Source organism: Nannobrachium achirus (genome assembly GCF_963921795.1).
Source record: "Nannobrachium achirus genome assembly, chromosome: 6".
Taxonomy (NCBI): domain Eukaryota; kingdom Metazoa; phylum Chordata; class Actinopteri; order Myctophiformes; family Myctophidae; genus Nannobrachium; species Nannobrachium achirus.
The window spans coordinates 19,283,977-19,305,999 of NC_137815.1; the positions used below are offsets into that span (position 1 = coordinate 19,283,977).

The following is a 22,023-nucleotide window of genomic DNA, read 5'->3' on the forward strand; positions in this document are numbered from 1 at the left end:
TGTGTGTGTGTGTGTGTGTGTGTGTGTGTGTGTGTGTGTTCAGCAAGAAAGTGGCTGGCCAGACAGAAATAGGAGGGTCATGTCAAGCAGAAGCTCTCTATGACTATGATATGCTCTTCATCTTGCAGAATTATTCCTTTCAAGGAGACCCTATCCTGTTCTAATTCGATACACTTGCCTTTGGGGTCTTTTAAAATGACTTTCCCCACAAATATGATGAATTCACTGCCATGGTTTCTAAGCCGCCTGTGATATATTAAACCCTCTGGAACTCCCTCCCCATAGCGAGTCGCCAGTTGCCAACACTGAACTCTTTTAAGTCCGCACTGAAGAGACACTTATTCATTCAGGCTTTTGGACAATAATGTGTTTTGTTTCTGTTTTGTTAAGCGCCTTGGGTTTTTTGAAAGGCGCTATATAAATTCAAGTTATTATTATTATTATTATTATTATATTGATTACTAAAAGGAAACCCCAATTAGTGATGATTGATGATGACCCATAGCATGGAAGCAAACTTTATCCCCTTCTCCAATACAGGGCTGAACCAAGAACTTTCCAGAACCAAGAACCTTCAAGAACCCGTCAAGTTCCGGGACCAAGTTCTGCTTACGTTTCCATATAACCAGACCTACAGTAACCAGGTCTCAGAAAGGAGCAGCAGCGCTGCTGGCCCCAGAACTCAAGTTTAGCACTATATCAAGAGCAGGGCCTAAAAAAAGGTTCCCAGAACCATGCAGTGTTCCCACGGTCATGAAATTCCAGGAAATATTTTGAAATTAGAAAAATATTTTTTCCAGTACTGGAAAAGTTTTGGAATTTATCAAGGGTCCTGGAAGGTCCTGGAACAAAATAGCTATGCTTTGTCTTTGGTTATTGATATTGTTAATACCTCTGAAATGACAAATTAAACATGGGCCAAATTGTCAAATATTAGAGGCAAAAATTGTGAAAATAGCTGATCTACATGCTCACAACGCCTCGAGTTGCGAGGCGTTGTGAGCATGTAGATCAGCTATTTTCCCAATAGAACCGTTTTATACAAAATTCCTCAACTCTTAGTGCTTGTCAGGGTGGGGGGGTCCCCAGTTAAAAACTGGGTCCCCAGTTAAATTATGATTATTTCGGGGGGCCACGGCCTGAAAAGGTTGAGAACCACTGGCATACACTCCCTGTCTTTGGGCATTGCACATAGGAGTAAGCGACCTGTTATTGAGCTGAATTATTGTTGTATAGTCCTGGAAATTGGGTTAAATATTCTGGAAAAGTTTTGGAAATTAATTTGTAAAAAATGTGTGGGAACCCTGACCTTCTCTGAAACCAGGCCGTGCGCTATCTATGGAAACAAAACCAGAACCAAAAAAAAAAAAAAAAATAGGTTCAGGTTCGGGAAGGTTCTGGTTCTGCCTCGTAGTGGGAAAGGGGCTTTCTTTTTTAAGTCCAGTGTCACAGGCAGAGGAGACGAGAGCCTTCCTCGCCTTCCAAGCCCTCGCTCTGCGGGATACGGGGCAGCATGGCCGAGCGGGTCAGTCCCCAGAAGCGAGCCGGGGACATGTCCTTCTTTGTGGCCGTGAACTTCCAGCCCATGTGAGACCCGCAGGAGCGACACTGAGCAATCGTCCAGGCATATCTGAGGGTGAAGAAGAGGTACTCTGGTCAGTAACGTCTTAATCCATTAACCCATTCAGAACGGGTACACATTACTGTGTATCATTATTTTATGCTTTAACTATTGAAAAATAGCAGATATACAAGCTCACAGCGCGGCACTTGTAGATCTGCTATTTTTGGAAAAAAAGTCGTGAAAATGTGTGCACATCTTTGAATATTTGTATTTTTAAAGCGAACGTTTGTAACTCAAATTTTGCTTCTGGGTGGTCCCTGGAACTAAATATTTTGAGATGGGGGTCCGTGGCCAAATACATATCATTGTGGGGGTCCTTCACATGAAAAGGTTTGAGAACCACTGACATAGTAGTCTCTCAAGAACAGACTAACTGAGCTCCATTTAAGTGAAAAGGACCTTTTCTTTGACGATGGCTGGCTAGATTGCTGACATAGAAACATAGGTTTTTCAAAAAACCTTAGAAGGATTCAAAAGACGCTTATAGAATCGGGTCAAAATTCAAATTTTCACGATTCTTCAAAAATAGCAGATCTACAAGCTCGCAGCGCTGTGAGCTTGTATATCTGCTATTTTTCAATAGTTAAAATAATGATACACAATACAGTGTACCCGTTCTAAATGGGTTAATCCATTAAGACGGGGACTCGGTGCCGCGCTATGAGCTTTTTTTTAAACGTGCAAATCTTTGAATATACTGTATGTTCTTTTAAAGCGAACATCTGTAACTCAAATGTTTGCTTCCGGGGGGTCCCTGGAACAAAATGTTTTGCGCTGGGGCTCCGCGGTCAAATACACGTAATTCTATGGGTCCTTAACATGAAAAACTTTGAGCACCACAGATAAAGAAACATACGTTTTTAAAGTTATTTTTCAAGTGTTGATGGGTTAAAGATAGCATGGCATGTACAGAGGATCCCCTGTTTGACTGGAACACTAGATGGAGATGTGGTCCAATCATCACGTCAGTTATTGTGCAATATACTGTACGCACACTTCGAAACAAACACTGTTCAACTGGCCTCTCTTAACTCTGCAGATGTTATAGTGTAGATGGATGTGTCTAATCAGTACAATCCCCACACCTGTCACTGCATCAGTAACAGTACATTCACCCCTGCGCTGGACCCCTGATTCAGCCCGGGAAAAAGAGTTGGAGAGGCCCTCATTGCGCGCTAGAGAGAGATCTCTCTCTATAGCGCTGCTGCTACTCAAAGATTTGCCATTTCAGATCATGACAAGTGACACGCCAGTGGGCCAATTACATGAGTTACATTTCGTCGTTGTCGGGTGGAAACCTTGTATGTCCAAAACCGTTTGTTTTGTATTTATCATTTTTAAAATTATTTAAACTAGTGAAAACAGCCGATCTACAAGCACACAACGCCTCGCGGTGCGAGGCGTTGTGTGCTTGTAGATCTGCTGTTTTCACTACTTTTGTGCGACGGCCTTGTATGATAAAGCAGGGCATTACTTTGCGAAAACTTGGAGATACAAGGTTTCTGCCCGACAGTGACAATTTACTTTGTTGGCCGCCCAGCCCCCAAAATGGAACGATGGACGACATTTTATTTAATTCTTTTTCCTAATGGCCGGCTTGGACCGGCCGGAAATGAACCGGCCGTTCGGGAGTTGTCCCGCTTTTCCCAATGGCCAGCACGTCCCTGCCCCTGCATGTCCTCAATCCAAAGCTTTCACATGGGAACAGTGGAAGTGAAGCAAGATGCCCTGGCACCAAGCTACAAGTGCATCTCACATCTGACACCTGTTCAGCCCAGAAAAGCATCATAACATAATGGCGTGACAAAAGAAACAATGTTTATTTTAATACTTATTTTTAGCATTTTCATGCTTTGTTCTGACCACAGGCAATGAATTTGTTATATTAATTATGTTGATTAACATAAGCTGTGTTCTTTTTCTTCAATGATGATTAATACCACAACATATCACACAAAAGCAGTCATCTTGCAAACCATTAGTGATGCTTGAAATATGATTTCCTGGGATATGGTGGCTTCTTTCTTTTCCATGGATATAAAGTGTCTCAATTTCTGTGAGGGAAATTATATAACCTAGTCGCAATGATGGCAAGTCAGTTCAGTATACGGTATTCCTCCCTATAAGATGGATTTTCCACTCTGTCCATATTAAAGAAATAAGTCACTCCCAAAATATATATTATTTTTCTATCAATCACCCTATGCAGCTTCGAATTCATGGGGAAATGTTGTTTTTGCTGCGTTGTTTCACAGTGAATGAAGAATCCAGTACTGAGAATAGGACTGCAAACAAGACGCATGGAGTATTCTGTGAGAGTTGTGGGAGTTTATAAACAGACCTTTTCTCCACGCCTTGGATTTTGCCTTAAAAGTCACACAAATCGGTACACATTATGGCATCCTAATAAAGGGGGAGCTTACCCCGGGAACCAGCTGTGCAGTGTGGATGGCCGGCCGACCAGGTTCAGGTTGTTGGCTTTGTAGACGGTCAGGGTTTCGTGGACGTAACCATGAGGGTTGACATAGGCAGCCATGGGGCCGTACAGAGACAGGCTGCAGGAAGGAAGAGAAAGAGAGACAAAAAGGTGATTCATATCTCCATGACAAACTCCAGACCAGTTTTAACAAAAGACTGTACTGTAGTCTAGAGGTATTTTAAACATTGCATGCCAAACTGCCAAATGAGCATAATTATGAATTCAATCAATGAATTTCCAAAATCCTTCGCAGGCTTTGTAATTTGTAGTCCTTTGTTTTCTGAAAGAATGTACATGAAGGCAGGAGTGTGTGTGCACCACGTCACACTTATAACCAGTAACACACACATTCAAATACACGGTTAGCCATCATGATTGTATTGTAAAAGCACATTCCACCATTTGGAGGGACAAAATGTTTACAAGAATATAAAAATATGTAATAGAATAAACCTGCTCTGCTTACAGTAGCGACTAGCGAGTGCTGGCACCAATTCCATATTGGGCAATTGAATCAACAGGCACCTATTTCAGTCGTTTTGATCACCAAGCAGATGACCTCATTTCACATGTGGTATTAGTCACCAATACACCGTAGAGTAGACTATCTGGATGTTCTCAAGCAATGCAGCACAGATCAGAACAGTTTATACAGAGGCCCGCACTCTGCACAACTTCACCGCCTGTGGTTCTGTGTCCCTCTTTGACATGGAGATAAGTGCTGGAAAAAACACCTTTTACAAAAATGCATTACACAAGTGAGAGCTTAGCTAGCCTTTATGAAACTGTTAGAGAGCCAGTTGCATAAAGGTAGGTCAAGCAGTAGTAGTTAGGGCAGGGATGGGCAACTTTAATGATGGCCACTATATTTCCACACACACTCCAGAGGGCCACATTGCATATTGCATGTGGTACTTTTGTCATTTTACTATGTCATACAAAAGAAGCAAAATTTGCAGATCTACAAGCTCAAAACGCGTCGCGCTGCAATGCGTTTTGAGCGGCTATTTTTGCTTCTTTTGAATTGGAATCCTGAATTCTTTTGTGTTCTTTTTTAGTTGGAATCCTGAAATGTAACATTTTGATTTAATGTCAAATGCATTTAGTTATACTCATGTTAACTTTATGACTTAAATACAAATACGTTGGACATAAAATAATAATAATATAGGCTACTAATATAGACTGAAGTAATTAAAGCGGGTCATGTTTGCATGTTTGGAATTGTAACAGCTGAAATCAATAATATATCAGTATTTCCTGAGGGCCGCATTAAGTGAAGGTGGGGGCCGCATGTGGCCCCCGGGCCGCCAGTTGCCCATGTATGCCTTAGGGTACAGTGGTTCCTGATTTTTCACTTGTTTTAGAAGCACTACACTGGGAGTGAACTCTCAGTGTCCCACTTGGGGCTAATTTCAAGACACTGAAACTAACAAAAAGAACTTGTTGCAAAACTCACCTGAAGATTTCGTTCTTAGTGGTGATTTCTGTGTCTTGGCATTGTTTACAGCGCAGGGAGGTACACTGAAGAGAAGACAGACACACACACACACACACACACACACACACACACACACACACACACACACACACACACACACACACACACACACACACACACACACACACACACACACACACACACACACACACACACACACACACACACACACACACACTCGATTAGCTCAGACTGTTAGTTAGCAGAATAGTAGGAACAGATAATTTGCTGTGCTTCTCAAAGTTTGTCTCAGGCCAGTCAACACTATCCTCTCATTCAAGCTCTTCATATATTTATTATTAACTCATTTACTGACCCGACCCGAGACTCCTGAGAAAAAGCTGTTGGTCGAGGCAGCCCCCGCCCGAGAAACCAGAGAATTTAATTTGATTTCATTTATAAAAACAATCCAAAATCGGATCGCCGCTCCGCTGCTCTTAAGTACCCTTAAGCTCCTTTTCGACTACAGCTTTAGCACCACACTACACCACACCACACCACACCACACCACATAAAAATATCTACAGTTTCCATTACACAAAAGTACCCCTATCGGTAAGAAACAAATTGACCCTTTTAACTGTGATTATAATACAATATAAATTAGTATTACAACTATCCTAAATTATAATACACTATAATGGATTATAACTGTGATTATAATACACTATAAAGTATTAATGTATTACTATGATAATTATAATACACTATAATAGATTATAATAGTGGTTATAACACAATAGAATCTATTATCATGTATTACAACTATATCCTGGTGGTCTAAATTAAAAGTCAGTGAGTGATCAGTCATTATGAAGTGTTTAGCCCTGTTTGGCCCAGCTCAGACCTACTCTAGAGTGGATACTTTTTAGTACCACGTTTAGTACCACCTTCACACCACTCTACCCAGGTCCTTGTAGTGGAAAACCTGGCAGTGGTGTGGAGTGGTGTGGTGCTGGACCTGTGGAAAATGGGCTTTAGATAGTGCTTCCGTTCTGGACCGGGAACAGGAACCGGATCTGCATTTTTTGGGGCGGGACAAGACGTTGTTGTACCCCGTTTCTGTTTGCTTACTTGCTTACTGCTGAGGCTAACTCGGAGACGGTAGCTCACGCACACCCGTCGTGCACGATCCGTGGACTATGGACACACACATGACCACGTTAATGTGTAATATGTGGGTGTGTACACTTTTGATGGTGCTGGATTAAGTTTAATATGCTTAAACATTTGTTTGACCCATTTAGAGCAGGTACGCATATCTGTGTCACCACTGACCCTGACTCTAGGGCTGTCACAATTATTACATAATCGTCTAATCGTGATTATTTGACATTATCGCAATTATTTTGTCATAATCGTCATAATCGTGAATGTTGAAAAATGTCAGAAATAGTGGAAATAGCAGATCTACAAGCTCACAACGCGTCGCATCGCGACGCGTTGTGAGCTTGTAGATCGGCTATTTCGACTATCAATGTTATTTTTTAAGTACCAAGTTGTCAAATATGTCAGTAATGTATTTGTATATTTAGGTCATGTGTCATATCTACCATATGCAACTTCAAAGCCTAAAAGCCAAACAGAAATGTAATTATCAACGACGAATAGACAATTAAATCGTTAATCACCAATTATTTGAGTGACAATTAATCGTCATGTAAAATGTCATATCGTGACAGCCCTAGACATGGCAACATTGTCATTTGCCCCAGCATGCTGCAGTATGACCCACTAGAACATGCACTGCAAACACTAGCATCCATGACTCCTGTGGTATGGAGCCCTCTGGTCGACCGTAGGCAAACAAGGGACACAAGGCCAAGGCGGACATCTGGGTCAATTTACGATTAAACAGTTATGCCATCCTTACAATCATCCTTGCTAGTTGTAGAAAAAATATTGGGAAACTTTCATTTTGTGAAAAGCCAACCAGCCTACAAGCTCATTGCGCAGCTATGAGCTTGTAGATCTGCAATTTTTGAATAGCTAAAGTATACAAAAATAATGGTTAAAGTGGTTACGTGACACAGATTCGTTCCCGGTCTTAAGAATACAGGATTTAACCCATTTAGAACGGGTACAAATTATAGTGTATTATTATATATTATATAAAATAGCAGATATACAAGCTCACAGCGCGGCACCGAGTGCCGCGCTGTGAGCTTGTAGATCTGCTATTTTAGAAAAAACGTGAAAATTAAAATTTTGACCCGATTCCATAAGTGTCTTTTGAATCCTTCTAAGGTTTTTTGAAAAACCTATGTTTCTATGTCAGCAATCTGGCCAGCCATGCATCGTCAAAGAAAAGGTCCTTTTCACTTAACTGGAGCTCAGTTAGTCTGTTCTTGAGAGACTACTATGTCAGTGGTTCTCAAACCTTTTCATGTGGAGGACCCCCAAACTGATACGTATTTGGCCACGGACCCGCATCTCAAAATATTTAGTTCCAGGGACCCCCCAGAAGCAAAATTTGAGTTACAAACGTTCGCTTTGAAAATACATATATTCAAAGATTTGCAAACATTTTCACTTTTTTTCAAAAATAGCAGATCTACAAGCTCGCAGCACGGCACCCTGGTTAAAGCATTCAATAATTCTAGGCCTAAATGGGTTTTAAATAAGGACCGGTGTGTCGCAAAAAGCTGTCCTTACGCGGTCCATAATGTCCAGCTCACAGCGCAGTCTCTGAATGGCACTGCCGATCTTCAGCAGCTGGAGCCGCAGCGCGTCGTCTATGGGCAGACAGGCCGCCACTCTGTAGGAGAAATCTGACACAAACCAGACGGGACCAACACACGACAGAGGGAGGCGGAAAAGGGGGGTTAGAGGAAGTGAGGGACGAAACAATAACACAAATGGAGACGTATGAGCGTGATGTATATCGTCGTTGTCGGGTGAAAACCGTGTATATCCAAGACCGTTCGTTTTGTGTTTATCATTTTAAAAATGAACTAAACTAGTGAAAACAGCCGATCTACAAGCTACTGTGCTTGTAGATCGGCTGTTTTCACAACTTTTGTGCGGCGGCCTTGTATGATGAAGCAGGGCTTTGCTTTGCGAAACAAATTACAAATTTGAAACTTGGAGATACGAGGTTTCTGCCCGACAGTGACGATATATTCCGTAATGTGTGTGCCTGGTGAATCCCTCTGCGATAATGTAAGCAGAAAACTAACCGATGGCGTTCGTGGGGAGAGAGTCATCCTTCAGGTTCTCGTCCCACTCGTGGAGCTGCTTTTTCACTCGGTTCATAAGAGACTCCTGGATGGTAAAACAATGAAGAAGAGTATTTGAAAACGGCTTTGCCCCTGATGTGCCCCATTTTGCCAGGACAGAGATGCGAGAGACTTGGAAAGTCTTTTTTACCGGCTGCCCTTAAACTGTACAATGAGACACACGATTGAGGAGGACTGCTTTAGGACACTTTATGTATATATATATATATATATATTTATATATTATTTGTTCCCTCTCTTGATGTACCTTGCTCTTTACTGTACTCTGTTCTTGTCTTTCTTTGATATTTTTCTGACTTCTCTGTAACTTTTAAATAACCTTATACTGCTGTGCTGCCTCTGGGCAACTTATTTTCCCCCTTGGGATAATAAAGGTAACTATCTATCTATGTGGCTGATACGGTAGGATTGAGCTGTGTTTATGTTCATCGTTCTGGGAAGTTCCAAATAGTCCATACACACTGTATCCTCCAGTACTCACAGAGTCATAGAGTGCATAGACCCAGGGTGGCCATGGTGTCAGGCTCGCACAATGGAACTTCCTCTGCGGTGCAGAAAGGAGAAGAACACGTTGTACATACATGCATAACAGACAATGTTTTCTTAGAAACTGGCAATTATTGGTGTATACTTTACTAGGTACATCGCAGATACCCCGTCCTGGGGACGGGGTATTCCTTTGAGTAAGCTGTCACATGGGACTATGTAAGTTCTATAAATATGTGGGTATACAATGGCTGAATATATTACTTTTGTCTCATGACTCTAGCTGGAGACCTCGTGAATGCCATTTTGATTATGCTTGGTTCTCCAACATCTCAATGTCACTAACAACTAAGCCTCAAACCTCCCACAACAAACTGATACGACTACTTCTCGGTCTTAAGCCCATGACCCACCATATTTCCAACACATTTTGCTAGCCTCCACTCTCCAGCCATAGTGAGAACTGCGATGCTCAAATCACGGCCACACAAGCATTTGGAAGTCGGCGTGTCTCCCTCCCAAATTACCGCTGTTTCCTTGGCTTCATAGCTGAGAAAATGAACTTGCAGCCGGGCTGAATGAATGAGAAGACACCGCTGAGTACCGAAATTAAGTCGGGAGGTCACAACATTTCGGCAGCACCGTGGATCCGAGTTTAGTCGGTTGACGCCCCCCCGAACCGGGGACGACGACCCATATTTGGGTTTGGACAGTGCCGAACCGAAATTAGTTAGGCTCCTTATTACAGTGTGAATCGACCCTTTGCCATGCCTAATTGTGCCATGTGCTTGTACCACGTGAATTTCTGACTAATAAAAGTATTCAATCAATAAAATAAAATAAACGTCAAGATGTAATACTGCATCTGCAGGGCCATTACATTTCTGGCGCAAATGTGGTTCAATTAGGAGGTACTCGAGTTTACTGTAAGAGCCTGGTTGTGTGCATGTGCGTGCGTGTTGGGGCTTTTAATTAATATTCCATATTTAAAAATAAACAATATTTAAAAGTGAAAAAAAAGAAGAAAAAGATCTGCCTTGTGAGTTCTCACGAGGCCCTGGGACCCTGTAACCTCACACAGCAGCTGGTCTCGCGAGCTCACAGAGCCGCCGGCCTGAGAGACTGCAAACAGCTTCAAGTTACGCCCCTCCCTTGCCATCCACAGACCCTGAAACCCTGATTCAGCAGAACTCAGCGCTCGGCTGTACAGAATGTACACTGCACATTGAATCAAACAACGTCACTTTGACTGATTCAAAATGATGACATACGTCAAGCTGAACCTGGTGATCTATTTAGGTCATACATGGGCAACTGGCGGCCCGGGGGCCACATGCGGCCCCCACCTTCACTTAATGCGGCCCGCTGGTTAATACTGGAATACTGATATATTATTGATTTCAGCAGTTACAATTCCAAACATGACCTGCTTTAATTCTGTCTATATTAGCTTAATGACTAGTATAGTAGTATTAAAATGTATTTCTTTAATGTCCAATGTAGGTATTTGTATTTAGGTTCATAAAGTTAACATGAGTATATAACTAAATGTGTTTGAAATTAAATCAAACTGTTACATTTCAGGATTCCAATACAAAAATAACAACAAATAATTCAGGATTCCAATTCAAAAGAAGCAAAAATAGCCGATCTACAAGCTCAAAACGCATCGCAGCGCGATGCGTTTTGAGCTTGTAGATCTGCTATTTTTTGCTTCTTTTGTATGAGATAATAACTAGAAAGTGACAAAGTAGAACGTAGCAATATGCAATGTGGCCCTCTGGAGTGAAGGTGGAAATATAGTGGCCCTCGTCATCATCGAAGTTGCCCACCCCTGATTTAGGTAACGATGGCAGAGAGTTTCATTGTGAATCAATCAGACCTGGCGGTATGTGTGCCACCAGCACTGGGCCTGCTTGGAGCTCTGAGAGGCTGGTCTGTTAGATGGGTGCCTGTGGAGTCTGGAGACAGGTGTCAGCGCCACTGCAGAGAGGGGGTCTGGAAGGACCCGCTCTGGAAGGATCTGCACCTTGGCTTGTCTGATCCTGGACACAGAAAAAAAGAGAAGGGCTTTTAAGCCGTGACATCATTTTGTAGGCAGAGGAGAACTCTGCCCCCAGAGCATTTTCTGTCCCTCGCTATTTCAACAGATCTGAGACAAAAATAACGACTAAAGTATAATTCTAACACTTTCCTTTCAGCAACAAAGAGAAGAAAAATGTGTAAATAGTAAAAATAGTAAAACGATTCACGGAAACTGGGGGCAGAAATTCTCCTCTGCCTACAAAATGATGTCATACTTAACGATTCATATGATTTGATGATTGTGTGCTGGCTCAACACATTATGTACAGTACATGAAATGATAAGTCCCTGATTTCTCACATGGCCCTCTTCTAGCGCCATCATAAGGATCATTTTTGCAAAACACATTTTTGGACACTGCTCCTACAGACTCTGGCCTAAAATCACGCAAAGCGGTACACAGTATCTCTGAAGTCATGTCATCAACATGGTCTCATTTCCCATATTCCCTCCTGATTGGCTACGATTGCCTTCTAAAGTTTGTGTATGGTCGCTTATCTCCCGATTAGGAAGTCTTAATGGTAAGATAAGTCTGACTTTTTACATGGGGATATTTGAAATAGTTTATTTAGACTATTTTTTAGACTTATGCACATTTCCAAAGACCCCCTTCATAACCCACAGTCACTTACTGTAAGTCACAAAAGCAGTTGGAGCTGCCTCAGTGCAGTCTGCTTACTTGTCTTGATCAAAATAAAACATGTTTTATATTAATCTTAAATTTCACTGAATCACTTATATGTGCATAAGAATAATACTTCTGCTCCTCGATCTCCTCATGAATACAGGTGAATTTAAGCATCTTTGGTTTTCTCCTCCTTGGAAAGATGATTATGAACAGAGTGACTCTGCCCCCTAGCTGCAATATTTAATATCAAATCCATGCCATTAGTGGTCAAATCACACTTCTTCATGGTCATCAAGAGAGCGGTCAGTCCAAACACAAAGTGAATCTTTGTACATTTTTTCCTCAACCTTTAAAAAGGACAACGTCTACATTTATTTATTTTCAAACACCGGCGGTGCCATCTCTCTAAGTCTAAGGTATAGCTTAAGTGATTAATCACACATTTGGCTGATTATACAGTATATATTTGTCTAGGGTACCAAGCCGAGGGCCACAACATTGCAGGGGGCGACGGTGGCGTTCCCACTACTCCAGCGACAGTTTTCGTCGTTGTCGGGTGAAAATCTTGTATGTCCAAAACCGTTCGTTTTGAACTTATCACTTTAAAAATGATTTAAACTAGTGAAAACAGACGATCTACAAGCACAAAACGCCCGCCTCGCGGTGCGAGGCGTTGTGTGCTTGTAGATCTACTGTTTTCACTACTTTTGTGCAACGTCCTTGTATGATTTGCGAAAGAACGTACAAATTTGGAGATACGAGATTTCCACCCGACAACGACGACATACTAGTGTTGTTGCTGCTCTTATATCACCATTATTACTGGGGTTGGTGTGGTCCAGACAGTAGGCCGCCTATTGGGGAACCCTGCTATAGTATAATCGCTAAGGATATAATCGCTAAGGATATTAGCGATTGTTGCAACCCTAAAATCTCATTCTGATCCCCAACCCCGAACCATTTGTTCACATGGTTGGTGAATATTTTCCGGCTTACCCGTCTGCCTGGGTTCTTATCTCGAGGACCTTGAATCTCTGCCTCCCTACAGCTTTCACTTTGACCGTCTCAATCCCATACTCCTGCTCCTCCCGGTATGCATAGATCTCAGCTGTCGTCCCGAACTCCGCCTCTGGCTCACCTGAGCCGCTGTAGAGAGATTTGAGTAGGGATGGGACGATATGAAAATGTCATATCACAATTATTGTGACAAAAGAAATCGCGATTTACGATATTATCGCGATAATCAAAATCCAATATCCTGGAGCAGAACATTTGCCAAGAAAGATCCGATCTACAAGCTCACAACGCGTCGCAACGCGCGCGTTGTGAGCTTGTAGATCGGCTATTTTTTGGCAAAGACATTTGATAGAGAGTGAAAAAAATACATATTATAGTATATTATAAGTACCTTTTACCAATTCTAGAGGGTTTAATTGGTACCGCATAATGCAGCTCGGCAAATGCAAGTTGAATTGATCCCAGTGAATGACGGAGGACAATATCACGATAAATTAAATCTCCACGATACGATTATCGTGAGTGTTTTTTATCACGATACACGATAATATCGCTTATCATCCCATCCCTAGATTTTAGATATCTGGTGTTGATCGAAGAGTGAAATTACATTTATGAACAGCAGTGGACAGTACCTTTACTTGAGTTCTATAGCAGATATACAAGCTCACAGCGCGGCACTCAGTGCCACGCCGCGAGCTTGTAGATCTGCTCATTTTGAAAAATCGTGAAAATTTGTGCAAGCCTTTGAATATTCTGAGCCGATTCTATAAATGTCTCCTAAAGGTTTTTTGAAAAACTCATGTTTTTATGTTTTTATCAACAGTGATTCTCAAACTTTTTCATGTCAAAGTTATAGGTATTTGGCCGTGGACCCCCATCTCAAAATATGTCGTTCCAGGGACTCCCAGTAGCAAAGATTTGAGTTACAAAGGTTTGATTTGAAAATTATATATTCAAAGATTTGCACAAATTTTGTAGATATTTCAAAAATAGCAGATCTACAATCTCGCAGCGCTGTGAGCTTGTATATCTGCTATTTTTCAATAGTTAAAGCATAAAATGATTCCAGGACTTCCAGGTCTAAATTAATATAATGTAATTCTGTCCAATCTGTACAGTAGACTAGTATGTTAATACAACATAACTTTTATACAATTGGGGTGGTTGTATTTTGTCTCCCTGCTCTTCTATTGAGACATGTAGATCGTGTCAAAAGGTCATGCCTCGCCTTGACACAGGATCTGACAAGAATTTTGACCTATTGGCCCAAGATTCAATTCATCCCCTGAGCAAGCAGGCAGGCAGGCTAAAAAAAATTCAGCACTTGAGAACTTCTTTGTCCACCACCGTTTACGAATACAACCAGCTCTCCATTAGGGCATTCACCAAATATTCGAATATCAAAGTCACTATTCGACGTTGTTCACCGAAGTCGAATATTCGCTTTTATTTTTTTATTGTTTTCTCTTTAAAAAATATATAGTTTATAAAACTTGGCTAAATAGGAAGTCATAAGAATGAGTTGTCAATGCCCCTTGGTGGATGAATTTGTTAATGCTCTATACCAGGGGTTCTCAAACCTTTTTAGGCCGTGACCCCCAAAATAAACATATTTGAACTGGGGACCCCCACCCTGACAAGCACTTGGAATTGTAGGTATTACATTTAATGTGACTCGGTTCCGCAGAAAAGTATTGTGTTGCGAGGCGTTGTGAGCATGTAGATCTGCTATTTTCACAATGTTCGCCTCTTGCTTACTTAATATTTGACAGTTTAGCCAGTCCTGTCGAATATTCGACAATTCGAATACTTTGAGGTCGAATAATTTCAATACTAAAAATCACTATTCGTGATTCGTGAATGCCCTACTCTCCACTGACGTGTACCTGTGTGCGAGCACGGCAAAGGTGCGATCTTTCTGGATGACGCTCCGCATCATGCTGACCTCCTGTGGTCTGAACAGCTGCAGAGGTAGCGTCTGTCCCGGAACCAGCATGACAGCAGTGTGCGGCAGCACGGGAATGGTCTGGCAGCTGTCGTCGTCGTGGACTGTTCGACCGTGAAACTCCTCCATGTCTGCTCCCAGATACTGTACCACAGAGAGCCAGAGAGACACCAGCAGTGAATAAGACACAACCGTTGTAATGACAAGTACTTGATGATACATGGCTACAATGCAAAGAAACCCTAAGAGGTATGCATGGATGACAGCAAAATGTAATCTCACAACAAAAATGTTGTTAGGCCAAGTCCTATTCTGCGATTTGTGAGACAGCGTGAAAGCAGCCCTCACTAACGCTGTGTTTCATAAACTTCACATAAAATTAGCACAATATATACAATTATTATGTCTTGGTAGTCATACATACAGCCAAACAATAGAATAAATTGCAGATTGGCTTAAATACTTTGCTTTCTCCGAGATACTTTTGTGGAAGATTGAATGTATTTCATTTTTAGTTTAATTAATCTTAAAATAACAAATAACCGAAAATAGTCCATGTAGAAGCTTACAACTCCTCGCAGCACAACACGTTTGGAGCTTGTAGAGGGCTTATTTTCGGTGTGTGACATGATTCCATAGAAGACCTGCTGACTTTTATGGAATCCAGTATTAGCTTCAATCCATGAGTATGTGATGTATTATGACATGTATATTTGCATTTAGCAAAATTCATGATATCGCTAGTAAATATACTGTATATCATCTATTGAGGTAATATTATATTCTTTCATCACGCACAGCATGTGACGTGGGGAGACTAGGGTCAAAGTTGATGGTGGAAGGCTTCTCAGCATCTTCACTGTCCCGGTCCTCTGCAGTCTCCATGTCATCCTCCTCCTCTTCTTCATTTTCTGCAATCAGACATCATTCAATCATGTATTATAGCGCATGGCATGTAGTCTCATTTATAAGGTCATGACACATTCCTATATACTCTATTTATACCAGGGGTCTTCAACAGGGGGTCCAGGACCCCTAGGGGGTCCCCAGAGTTACTACAGGGGGGGTCGCCAAATCTTTGTGTGATATGATGATGTTTTTTACATTAACCACTTGCCATGGCATTGGTCCAAAGGTTCATTAGTCCGAATTTGTTAAGAATACTATGACTAACTCTAACCCTAACCTTAACCTCAGTAACCCTAACTAAATTCGGACTAATGAACCTTTGGACTAAATGAACCTTCGGACTTATGGGCAGTCCCCCCACTTGAACCCTAGCATCCCTATTTTGAGCGAAATATTAGCCAAAAATAGCAGATCTACAAGCTCACAAGCCTCGCAGCGCGAGGCGCTGTGAGCTTGTAGATCTACTATTTCTGGCAAAGAGGTTTGGTGTAGAGGGAAAAGAAGAGCAGACCAAGTATTGACGGTTCAAGTGGTTAAATGTCTGAAAATACACATTAATCCAACATACACTGGTGATGACAGTGCAGTCAAACAAGTCTATAAAATATATGAACATTTTTAGTCTGCAACACAATTGTATACACAATATAGACCATAGAGGGGGTCCCTGCTTCATCTCTCTCTCAGCAAAGGGGTCCTCCTTGGCCAGGAAACGTTGATAAACTATGTGAATGTTGTCATAGGATCCATTGACACGCCTCAGTTGTTATAAAGGCTCGGACTGAAATGTTTAGCGAGCTTTAACACAAGGGGCCTATATGACTGATCATCACACCCAGGTACATTTATTAAATGCAAGCTTGTTTATGAACCAGTCTGTGATCCAGAAAGCAAAACAAGTGCGAAAACATAGATGTGCCAGTCAGATGTTGTGATCAGATCTGGCCTTGCTTTTGTGCAATAAAGCATGCTAGCTTGCAGGTATAAATCATTCGCGAATGTATTATTGTGCAAAACGCCTCACGAAATGGAAAGAGTTCATTCAGATCATTACCAGGTAGGAGTTGTAACTGATTTCCCATGTTGTCTTCTATGTTGTCCCCTCCACCCTCTTCGTCAGCCATATCCTTCTGTTTACAATCTCCAGCTTCTTCTTCTGCTTGCAACAAATACATGGCTCCCGATCGCCCCCCAATGGGACAGTATGAGCACATACTATCTTTAGCATGACCTAAACTCAATCTAAATACCATGTTCTCTAGAATCTGGAGGATATCCTACCAGTTTGCAATCTAAATTACTCAAGTGTGCATTGATGCAAGTGTGATAACATAATTGACAATACAGATAGGGTTTCAAACCAATGATATTATGAAATGACAAACCAACTGACAATTAAATTGATGTGTAATGCATTGGGAGGCAGTGGTGTAAAGTAAGTCATTGTACTCAAGTTCAAAAAGGTTTATTTTTTCCTTCAGTTTTCAGTACTTTTACTTACACCACTACATACCATCCCAGAGACAAATATTGTACATTTCCATCAATTTAATTATCTGAAAACTTTAGTTACTAGTATTTTGATGATTACAAAACATGTTAACCACATCAGCCATTTGAAAATAGCCAATCTACAAGCTCACAATGTGAAACTAGTGATATTGGACATTCGGCATGAGTACTTCCTACTTTTGTACACTTACCCAGTACATTATGAATTCCAGACTTTCACTTGTTGCAGATTATTTCTACATTGCAGTATTGATACTTTAATGGGAGTATTTATTTTCCAGCACTGCTGGGAGTGGTACTGTTGTAGTGGCCCTTACTGTAAAAGCCTACATAAGTACAAGTGGGCTTTATATAGGACAGTGCAGTGGTTCTCAAAGTGGGGTCCAGGGACCCTCAAGGTTCATTGAGGGGGTTCCAATTATTAGAGGTCTAACACAACTGTGCAAATGGAACAAAGTCTGGAACTCTCCCAACTTGGGGTCCTTGAAATGAATAGGCCTACATTTGAGAACCACTTATTGAGACACGAGCAAGGCTCTACAGTGGGTGGTTAAAATAGCAGCTCACCAAGACTGAGCTATCATATGTACCTCTACACAAAGAGCCAACGATCCTCCCACCATATAACCGTTCTAGGATTACCATCTCAGGCTACAAAACATGTGATGTCAGCAGTAATGGCAGACTTGACTCTTACCCCACACGTTCACAAAGTGGCATGCAAGTGGTGTGCCAGGATTTCCATTTTGAACACTATCTTTTGTATAAGACGGTTGAGCAAGCACTTTTGAATCTGTTGCATGATAACACTTTGACAGCAGTTCCAACCACTGACACAGGCCAGTCAGCAAGACACTCTTTATTTCAGGCATGTTTAGCCCATAATGATATTAACCAGTATTCCCCACTGTGCCAGACCTTTGGTGTGCCCCTTGAGTGAAAAACCTTTTTAATAACTAAAGAAGAAAAGACCATTACTGCATCAATTAAGTCAACTTATAAAACTGTAAAAGGCCAAATTGTAATATAAGAGGCAAACATTTTGAAAATAGCCACACACCGACACTGCATATCTCGGTGTGCACTGGGATGTTTTGGCTATGAAAAGGGTGCCCTGGCAGAAAAAAAGTTGGGAAACACCCATAAACCACTGTATCCTAAGTATTAACTTCCACCTTTAGTTCACACTTGAACACACTTAACTGAAAATATACCACAATCATTTAGTTTGTAAAACAGGTTTATTACGATCTGTTGACAAAGCGGCTGTTTCGATGTTATGAACAAGGGATCAATCCTCAAGAGTCATTTTGCAAGTCCAGTGAGACATCCATAGCTGGTTGCCATGGGAAGCATTGTGTACTCAAAACCAGGATTCAGCCTTGGTTCCTTCAATGAGGCTGGCGCTACACAATCCACTTCAGCTCTGAACATTCATGGGCTGCAAAGCTTCAGTCCGCATTGACGGTCCAGACAGGATCACAGCTGCATGTGAAGAGACGGTCTACTTGGACCTCTGCCTCATCTTTCTCCTTTTACGCTTCAGCCTGTGGACAAAGCATACAAAAGATAAGTCAGAAAAATAAAAATAAAATGACCTTGCTTTAAGGCAGGTTCGGAATTTAGCAGTTGTCAAAGTCATTAACTCAAAGCCATCAGCTCATCTTTCAAGTGTTGAAGCTGGGGTTGGGCTAGGATGAAATACAATGCAAGTGACACTTGTCCAAGATTGCCATGGCAAGTTGCTTGGCAAGTTGCTTATACATTCTGTACTACTGTAGCTAGGCCCATATCAGAGTTATCAGCATTATGGTCTGCTTCACTAACCTCCTTATGGAGCAGGTGCACATAAACTTGGATTTGCTCCCTGGGAGCAAAATCATAGCCAAACAAGCCTTACATCTGGAGCAGTAGATTTAACAAATAAGGCAGTACCAACTGTACAGAATGACCATGTGCATTTAGAATCAGATCTGACTAATTTGCCAGCTCAATAGCAGTGCCTGACTAGGACAGACCTACAAGTGAACCTCATGTGATTGATCAGTCCTAACTGGCATTTTAAGTCACTCAGAAGTGTCTCAGCATTTAGATATACTAAATATTGCAGCAACAACAACACTTTAGCCATGTTAAATTTACTGAAAATAACCATTCTAGTTACAGATTTAGTCCTAATGCATGAGGGGGATGGGTTCTCACTTTTTTCAAATATATAAAGGAAAAACAACCCCCTCACATCAGGACTTCTTTAACTAGAACCAAGGATGGTGTTTGCAGTGAATCCAGCATGGCTAATAGAACGGGACTGTACCCATGTTCCCCACTTTCTTACCACCTAAACCTAACCTCACTAAAACTAATGCTGTGAGGTGGGGAACATAGAACCTGGGGAACATAGGGTGGACCCCAATAGAACTACAAGTTACAAGAGTTTATATAAAAGTCTGATAAAATGCCTAAATAGTAAATCTAATAAATATCAAATATTGAATCAAGCAACTTCAAATTGTCTGGGGTGAACACAAAAAACTGTAGTTAAAAAGTGTACCCAACATGTCTGAAAGCCAAATATCCCTGGAGTTTAATTTAGGCACTATTGACTGGGAGCATTAAGCCAACTGTACAGACGCTACCCATGCACAGACTAATGAAAAGCACAATTCTTACATTTACCAATGTTCAACATATTGTTTTACGCAGCAGTTAAGGGAAATAGGTTGTGTTGTGGCCTTCCATAGACCAGTCCCAATATAATAAATAATGAATTGCTTACCTACGCATGCGCTTCTTCCTCCACTGCAAGAAAAGATACAAAAGCAGGTTATTGCACACAATACATTATGGTATCAAGTTGCTGCCGCATATCCTCTTGGCCTTGCACTAGATACATTTAGCAATAATAGCAACAAGCATTTTCCATTCAGTCAAGATCACTTCACGTTATCTTAACGAAGATTTGGTGCAAAGACAACATAGGCGGCGCGGCCCTGCACTAACACAGCAGACATGTAGTGGTCAAATTTGACTGCTTAGCTATATTGTGCCAAATAACGGCATAAAGCTCGTAATATGCTTTAAGTATACACTAGAAATAGTAGTGAGTTGGTGAAAACGTTGCACTTGGACAATTACATGGCTAACGTTAGCTAGTAGTAGCTATGCATGTTAGTAGCATTGTTGATTTGAGGATAGAAGAGGAAGTGTGAAACAAAATGAAAGTTCCTTTACTCACCTTAGCTCTCATCTTGAGGGGAAGATGGGTCTATGGAAGAGAAATGAGAAAATGTGTTAATATACTGTGGATGGTTCGGGAAAAGTGTAGATTAATTTGGATTCAGTTCTTCGTGCCAACAAACAAATCCAACCTTACCTCAAACGAGGAGAGCAGCTGAAAGAGGAAGTGACGAAGTGAGAGGGCGGTATTTATAGTCTGAGGTGACATCATATTCAAGCGCCAATACTTCAGCTACGTGGGAAATGTAGTCCATATAACTCTATGATGTAGTCAAAATGATGGAGAAGTCAGGGGTCTTCAACGTTTTCAGGCCAAGGACCCCTTAGTTGAGAGAGAGATGAAGCAGGGACCCCCACAACCTGTTCATAGATTCCATATAGTTTCATTGTTTGACAGCACGATCATCAGTGTATTTTGGATTCATGTCAATTTGTGTTTTCAGATATTTAACCACATGATCCTTCGAAACTTGACCTTTCACTCTGTACTGCTCTTTTCCCCCTCTACACCAAAGTGACCAAAGCTCTTGCATGCATATACCCAGGAAGGCAAGTAATAAAGTAGTAAGTCTAATCTCTGTACCTTTTGAAAAGTAAAAGGTTTATATTTTGAAATTATAGCCTATAGATAAATTATTATTTGGGTACTAACTATCAAGAAATGTGACCTGTAGCCTAAACTCCAGAACAAAATTAGACTATTAATATCAAGATGTCAAATCCTTCTAATGACAACTATTTATTTATTATACATCAATTTATTTCCATAAAATAAAAACTTGCCCAAGTTGGCACTTGGCAGTAATTCCATAGTCCAGTTGAAGGATAAGAAAACACTTGCCTTGAGTTATAACACGCTTTTACAGTCTATGGTTAAACAAACATCATAGTTCCTGTCTCCGATTGAAACATTTTAAACTGTAATTTAAAAAATGGAAATAATCACTTGTAGGTTTTACACAAACTTTAGCTTAAATGTTTCACAAGACAAGTGACGTGGCAAACAAAATAAATCCATTTTAATAATAAAACAACTTTGTAACTGTAAAGTTGGTTTGAGCAATGAGTATATGAATGATGCATGTGGACAATACATGTATAGGCCTATGGGCAGTTGTTGATGGAAATGAGATAGCATTTGTTGTTAGATGTCATGGCTCATTGTCATGTTGTAATATAGGACAGTGTTTTTTTGCAATATACAAATAAGAAAGGAAATAGTACTCAAATGAAATAATATCCAGAATGACAGTATGTATGAACATTAACAGTGAAGCAGTAATAATAGGAGCTTTTGTGTGTTGTTTCAGGGGGGAAATGGCAAAGATCTGTTGAAGAATAAAGGTAATTTGTCAGTA

At 41.0% G+C, this 22,023-nt stretch overlaps 1 protein-coding gene and 1 long non-coding RNA gene across 2 annotated transcripts; both read right to left on the bottom strand.

Moving 5' to 3' along the window:
- Nucleotides 1–1,035: 1,035 nt before the first annotated feature.
- On the bottom strand, nt 1,036–17,049 carry crbn (cereblon). The gene is made up of 11 exons (XM_080727695.1): nt 16,971–17,049; nt 15,806–15,918; nt 14,949–15,151; nt 13,039–13,188; nt 11,212–11,374; nt 9,325–9,387; nt 8,784–8,868; nt 8,260–8,375; nt 5,563–5,627; nt 4,048–4,179; nt 1,036–1,630 (listed from the first exon to the last, which is right to left on the bottom strand). The coding sequence occupies exons 1-11, from the start codon at nt 17,038–17,040 to the stop codon at nt 1,447–1,449; spliced, it is 1,344 nt and encodes a 447-aa protein (XP_080583821.1). The 5' UTR covers nt 17,041–17,049; the 3' UTR covers nt 1,036–1,446.
- Nucleotides 17,050–18,650: 1,601 nt separating this feature from the next.
- Nucleotides 18,651–20,828, bottom strand: LOC308287521. Its single transcript, XR_013962138.1, has 4 exons — nt 20,802–20,828; nt 20,664–20,693; nt 20,205–20,227; nt 18,651–18,975 (listed from the first exon to the last, which is right to left on the bottom strand). It is a non-coding gene; the product is annotated as an uncharacterized lncRNA (long non-coding RNA).
- Nucleotides 20,829–22,023: the final 1,195 nt, after the last annotated feature.

Bases quoted from the DNA above. Each gene is read 5' to 3' on its own strand.
- crbn (XM_080727695.1), bottom strand. From the start codon at position 17,040: ATGGCTGACGAAGAGGGTGGAGGGGACAACATAGAAGACAACATGGGA. The intron at 15,919-16,970 runs GTAATGATCTGA...GTCTGATTGCAG, and splicing joins TCAGTTACAACTCCTACCTG to AAAATGAAGAAGAGGAGGAG. The intron at 8,869-9,324 runs GTGAGTACTGGA...TTTACCATCCAG, and splicing joins TCTATGCACTCTATGACTCT to GAGTCTCTTATGAACCGAGT.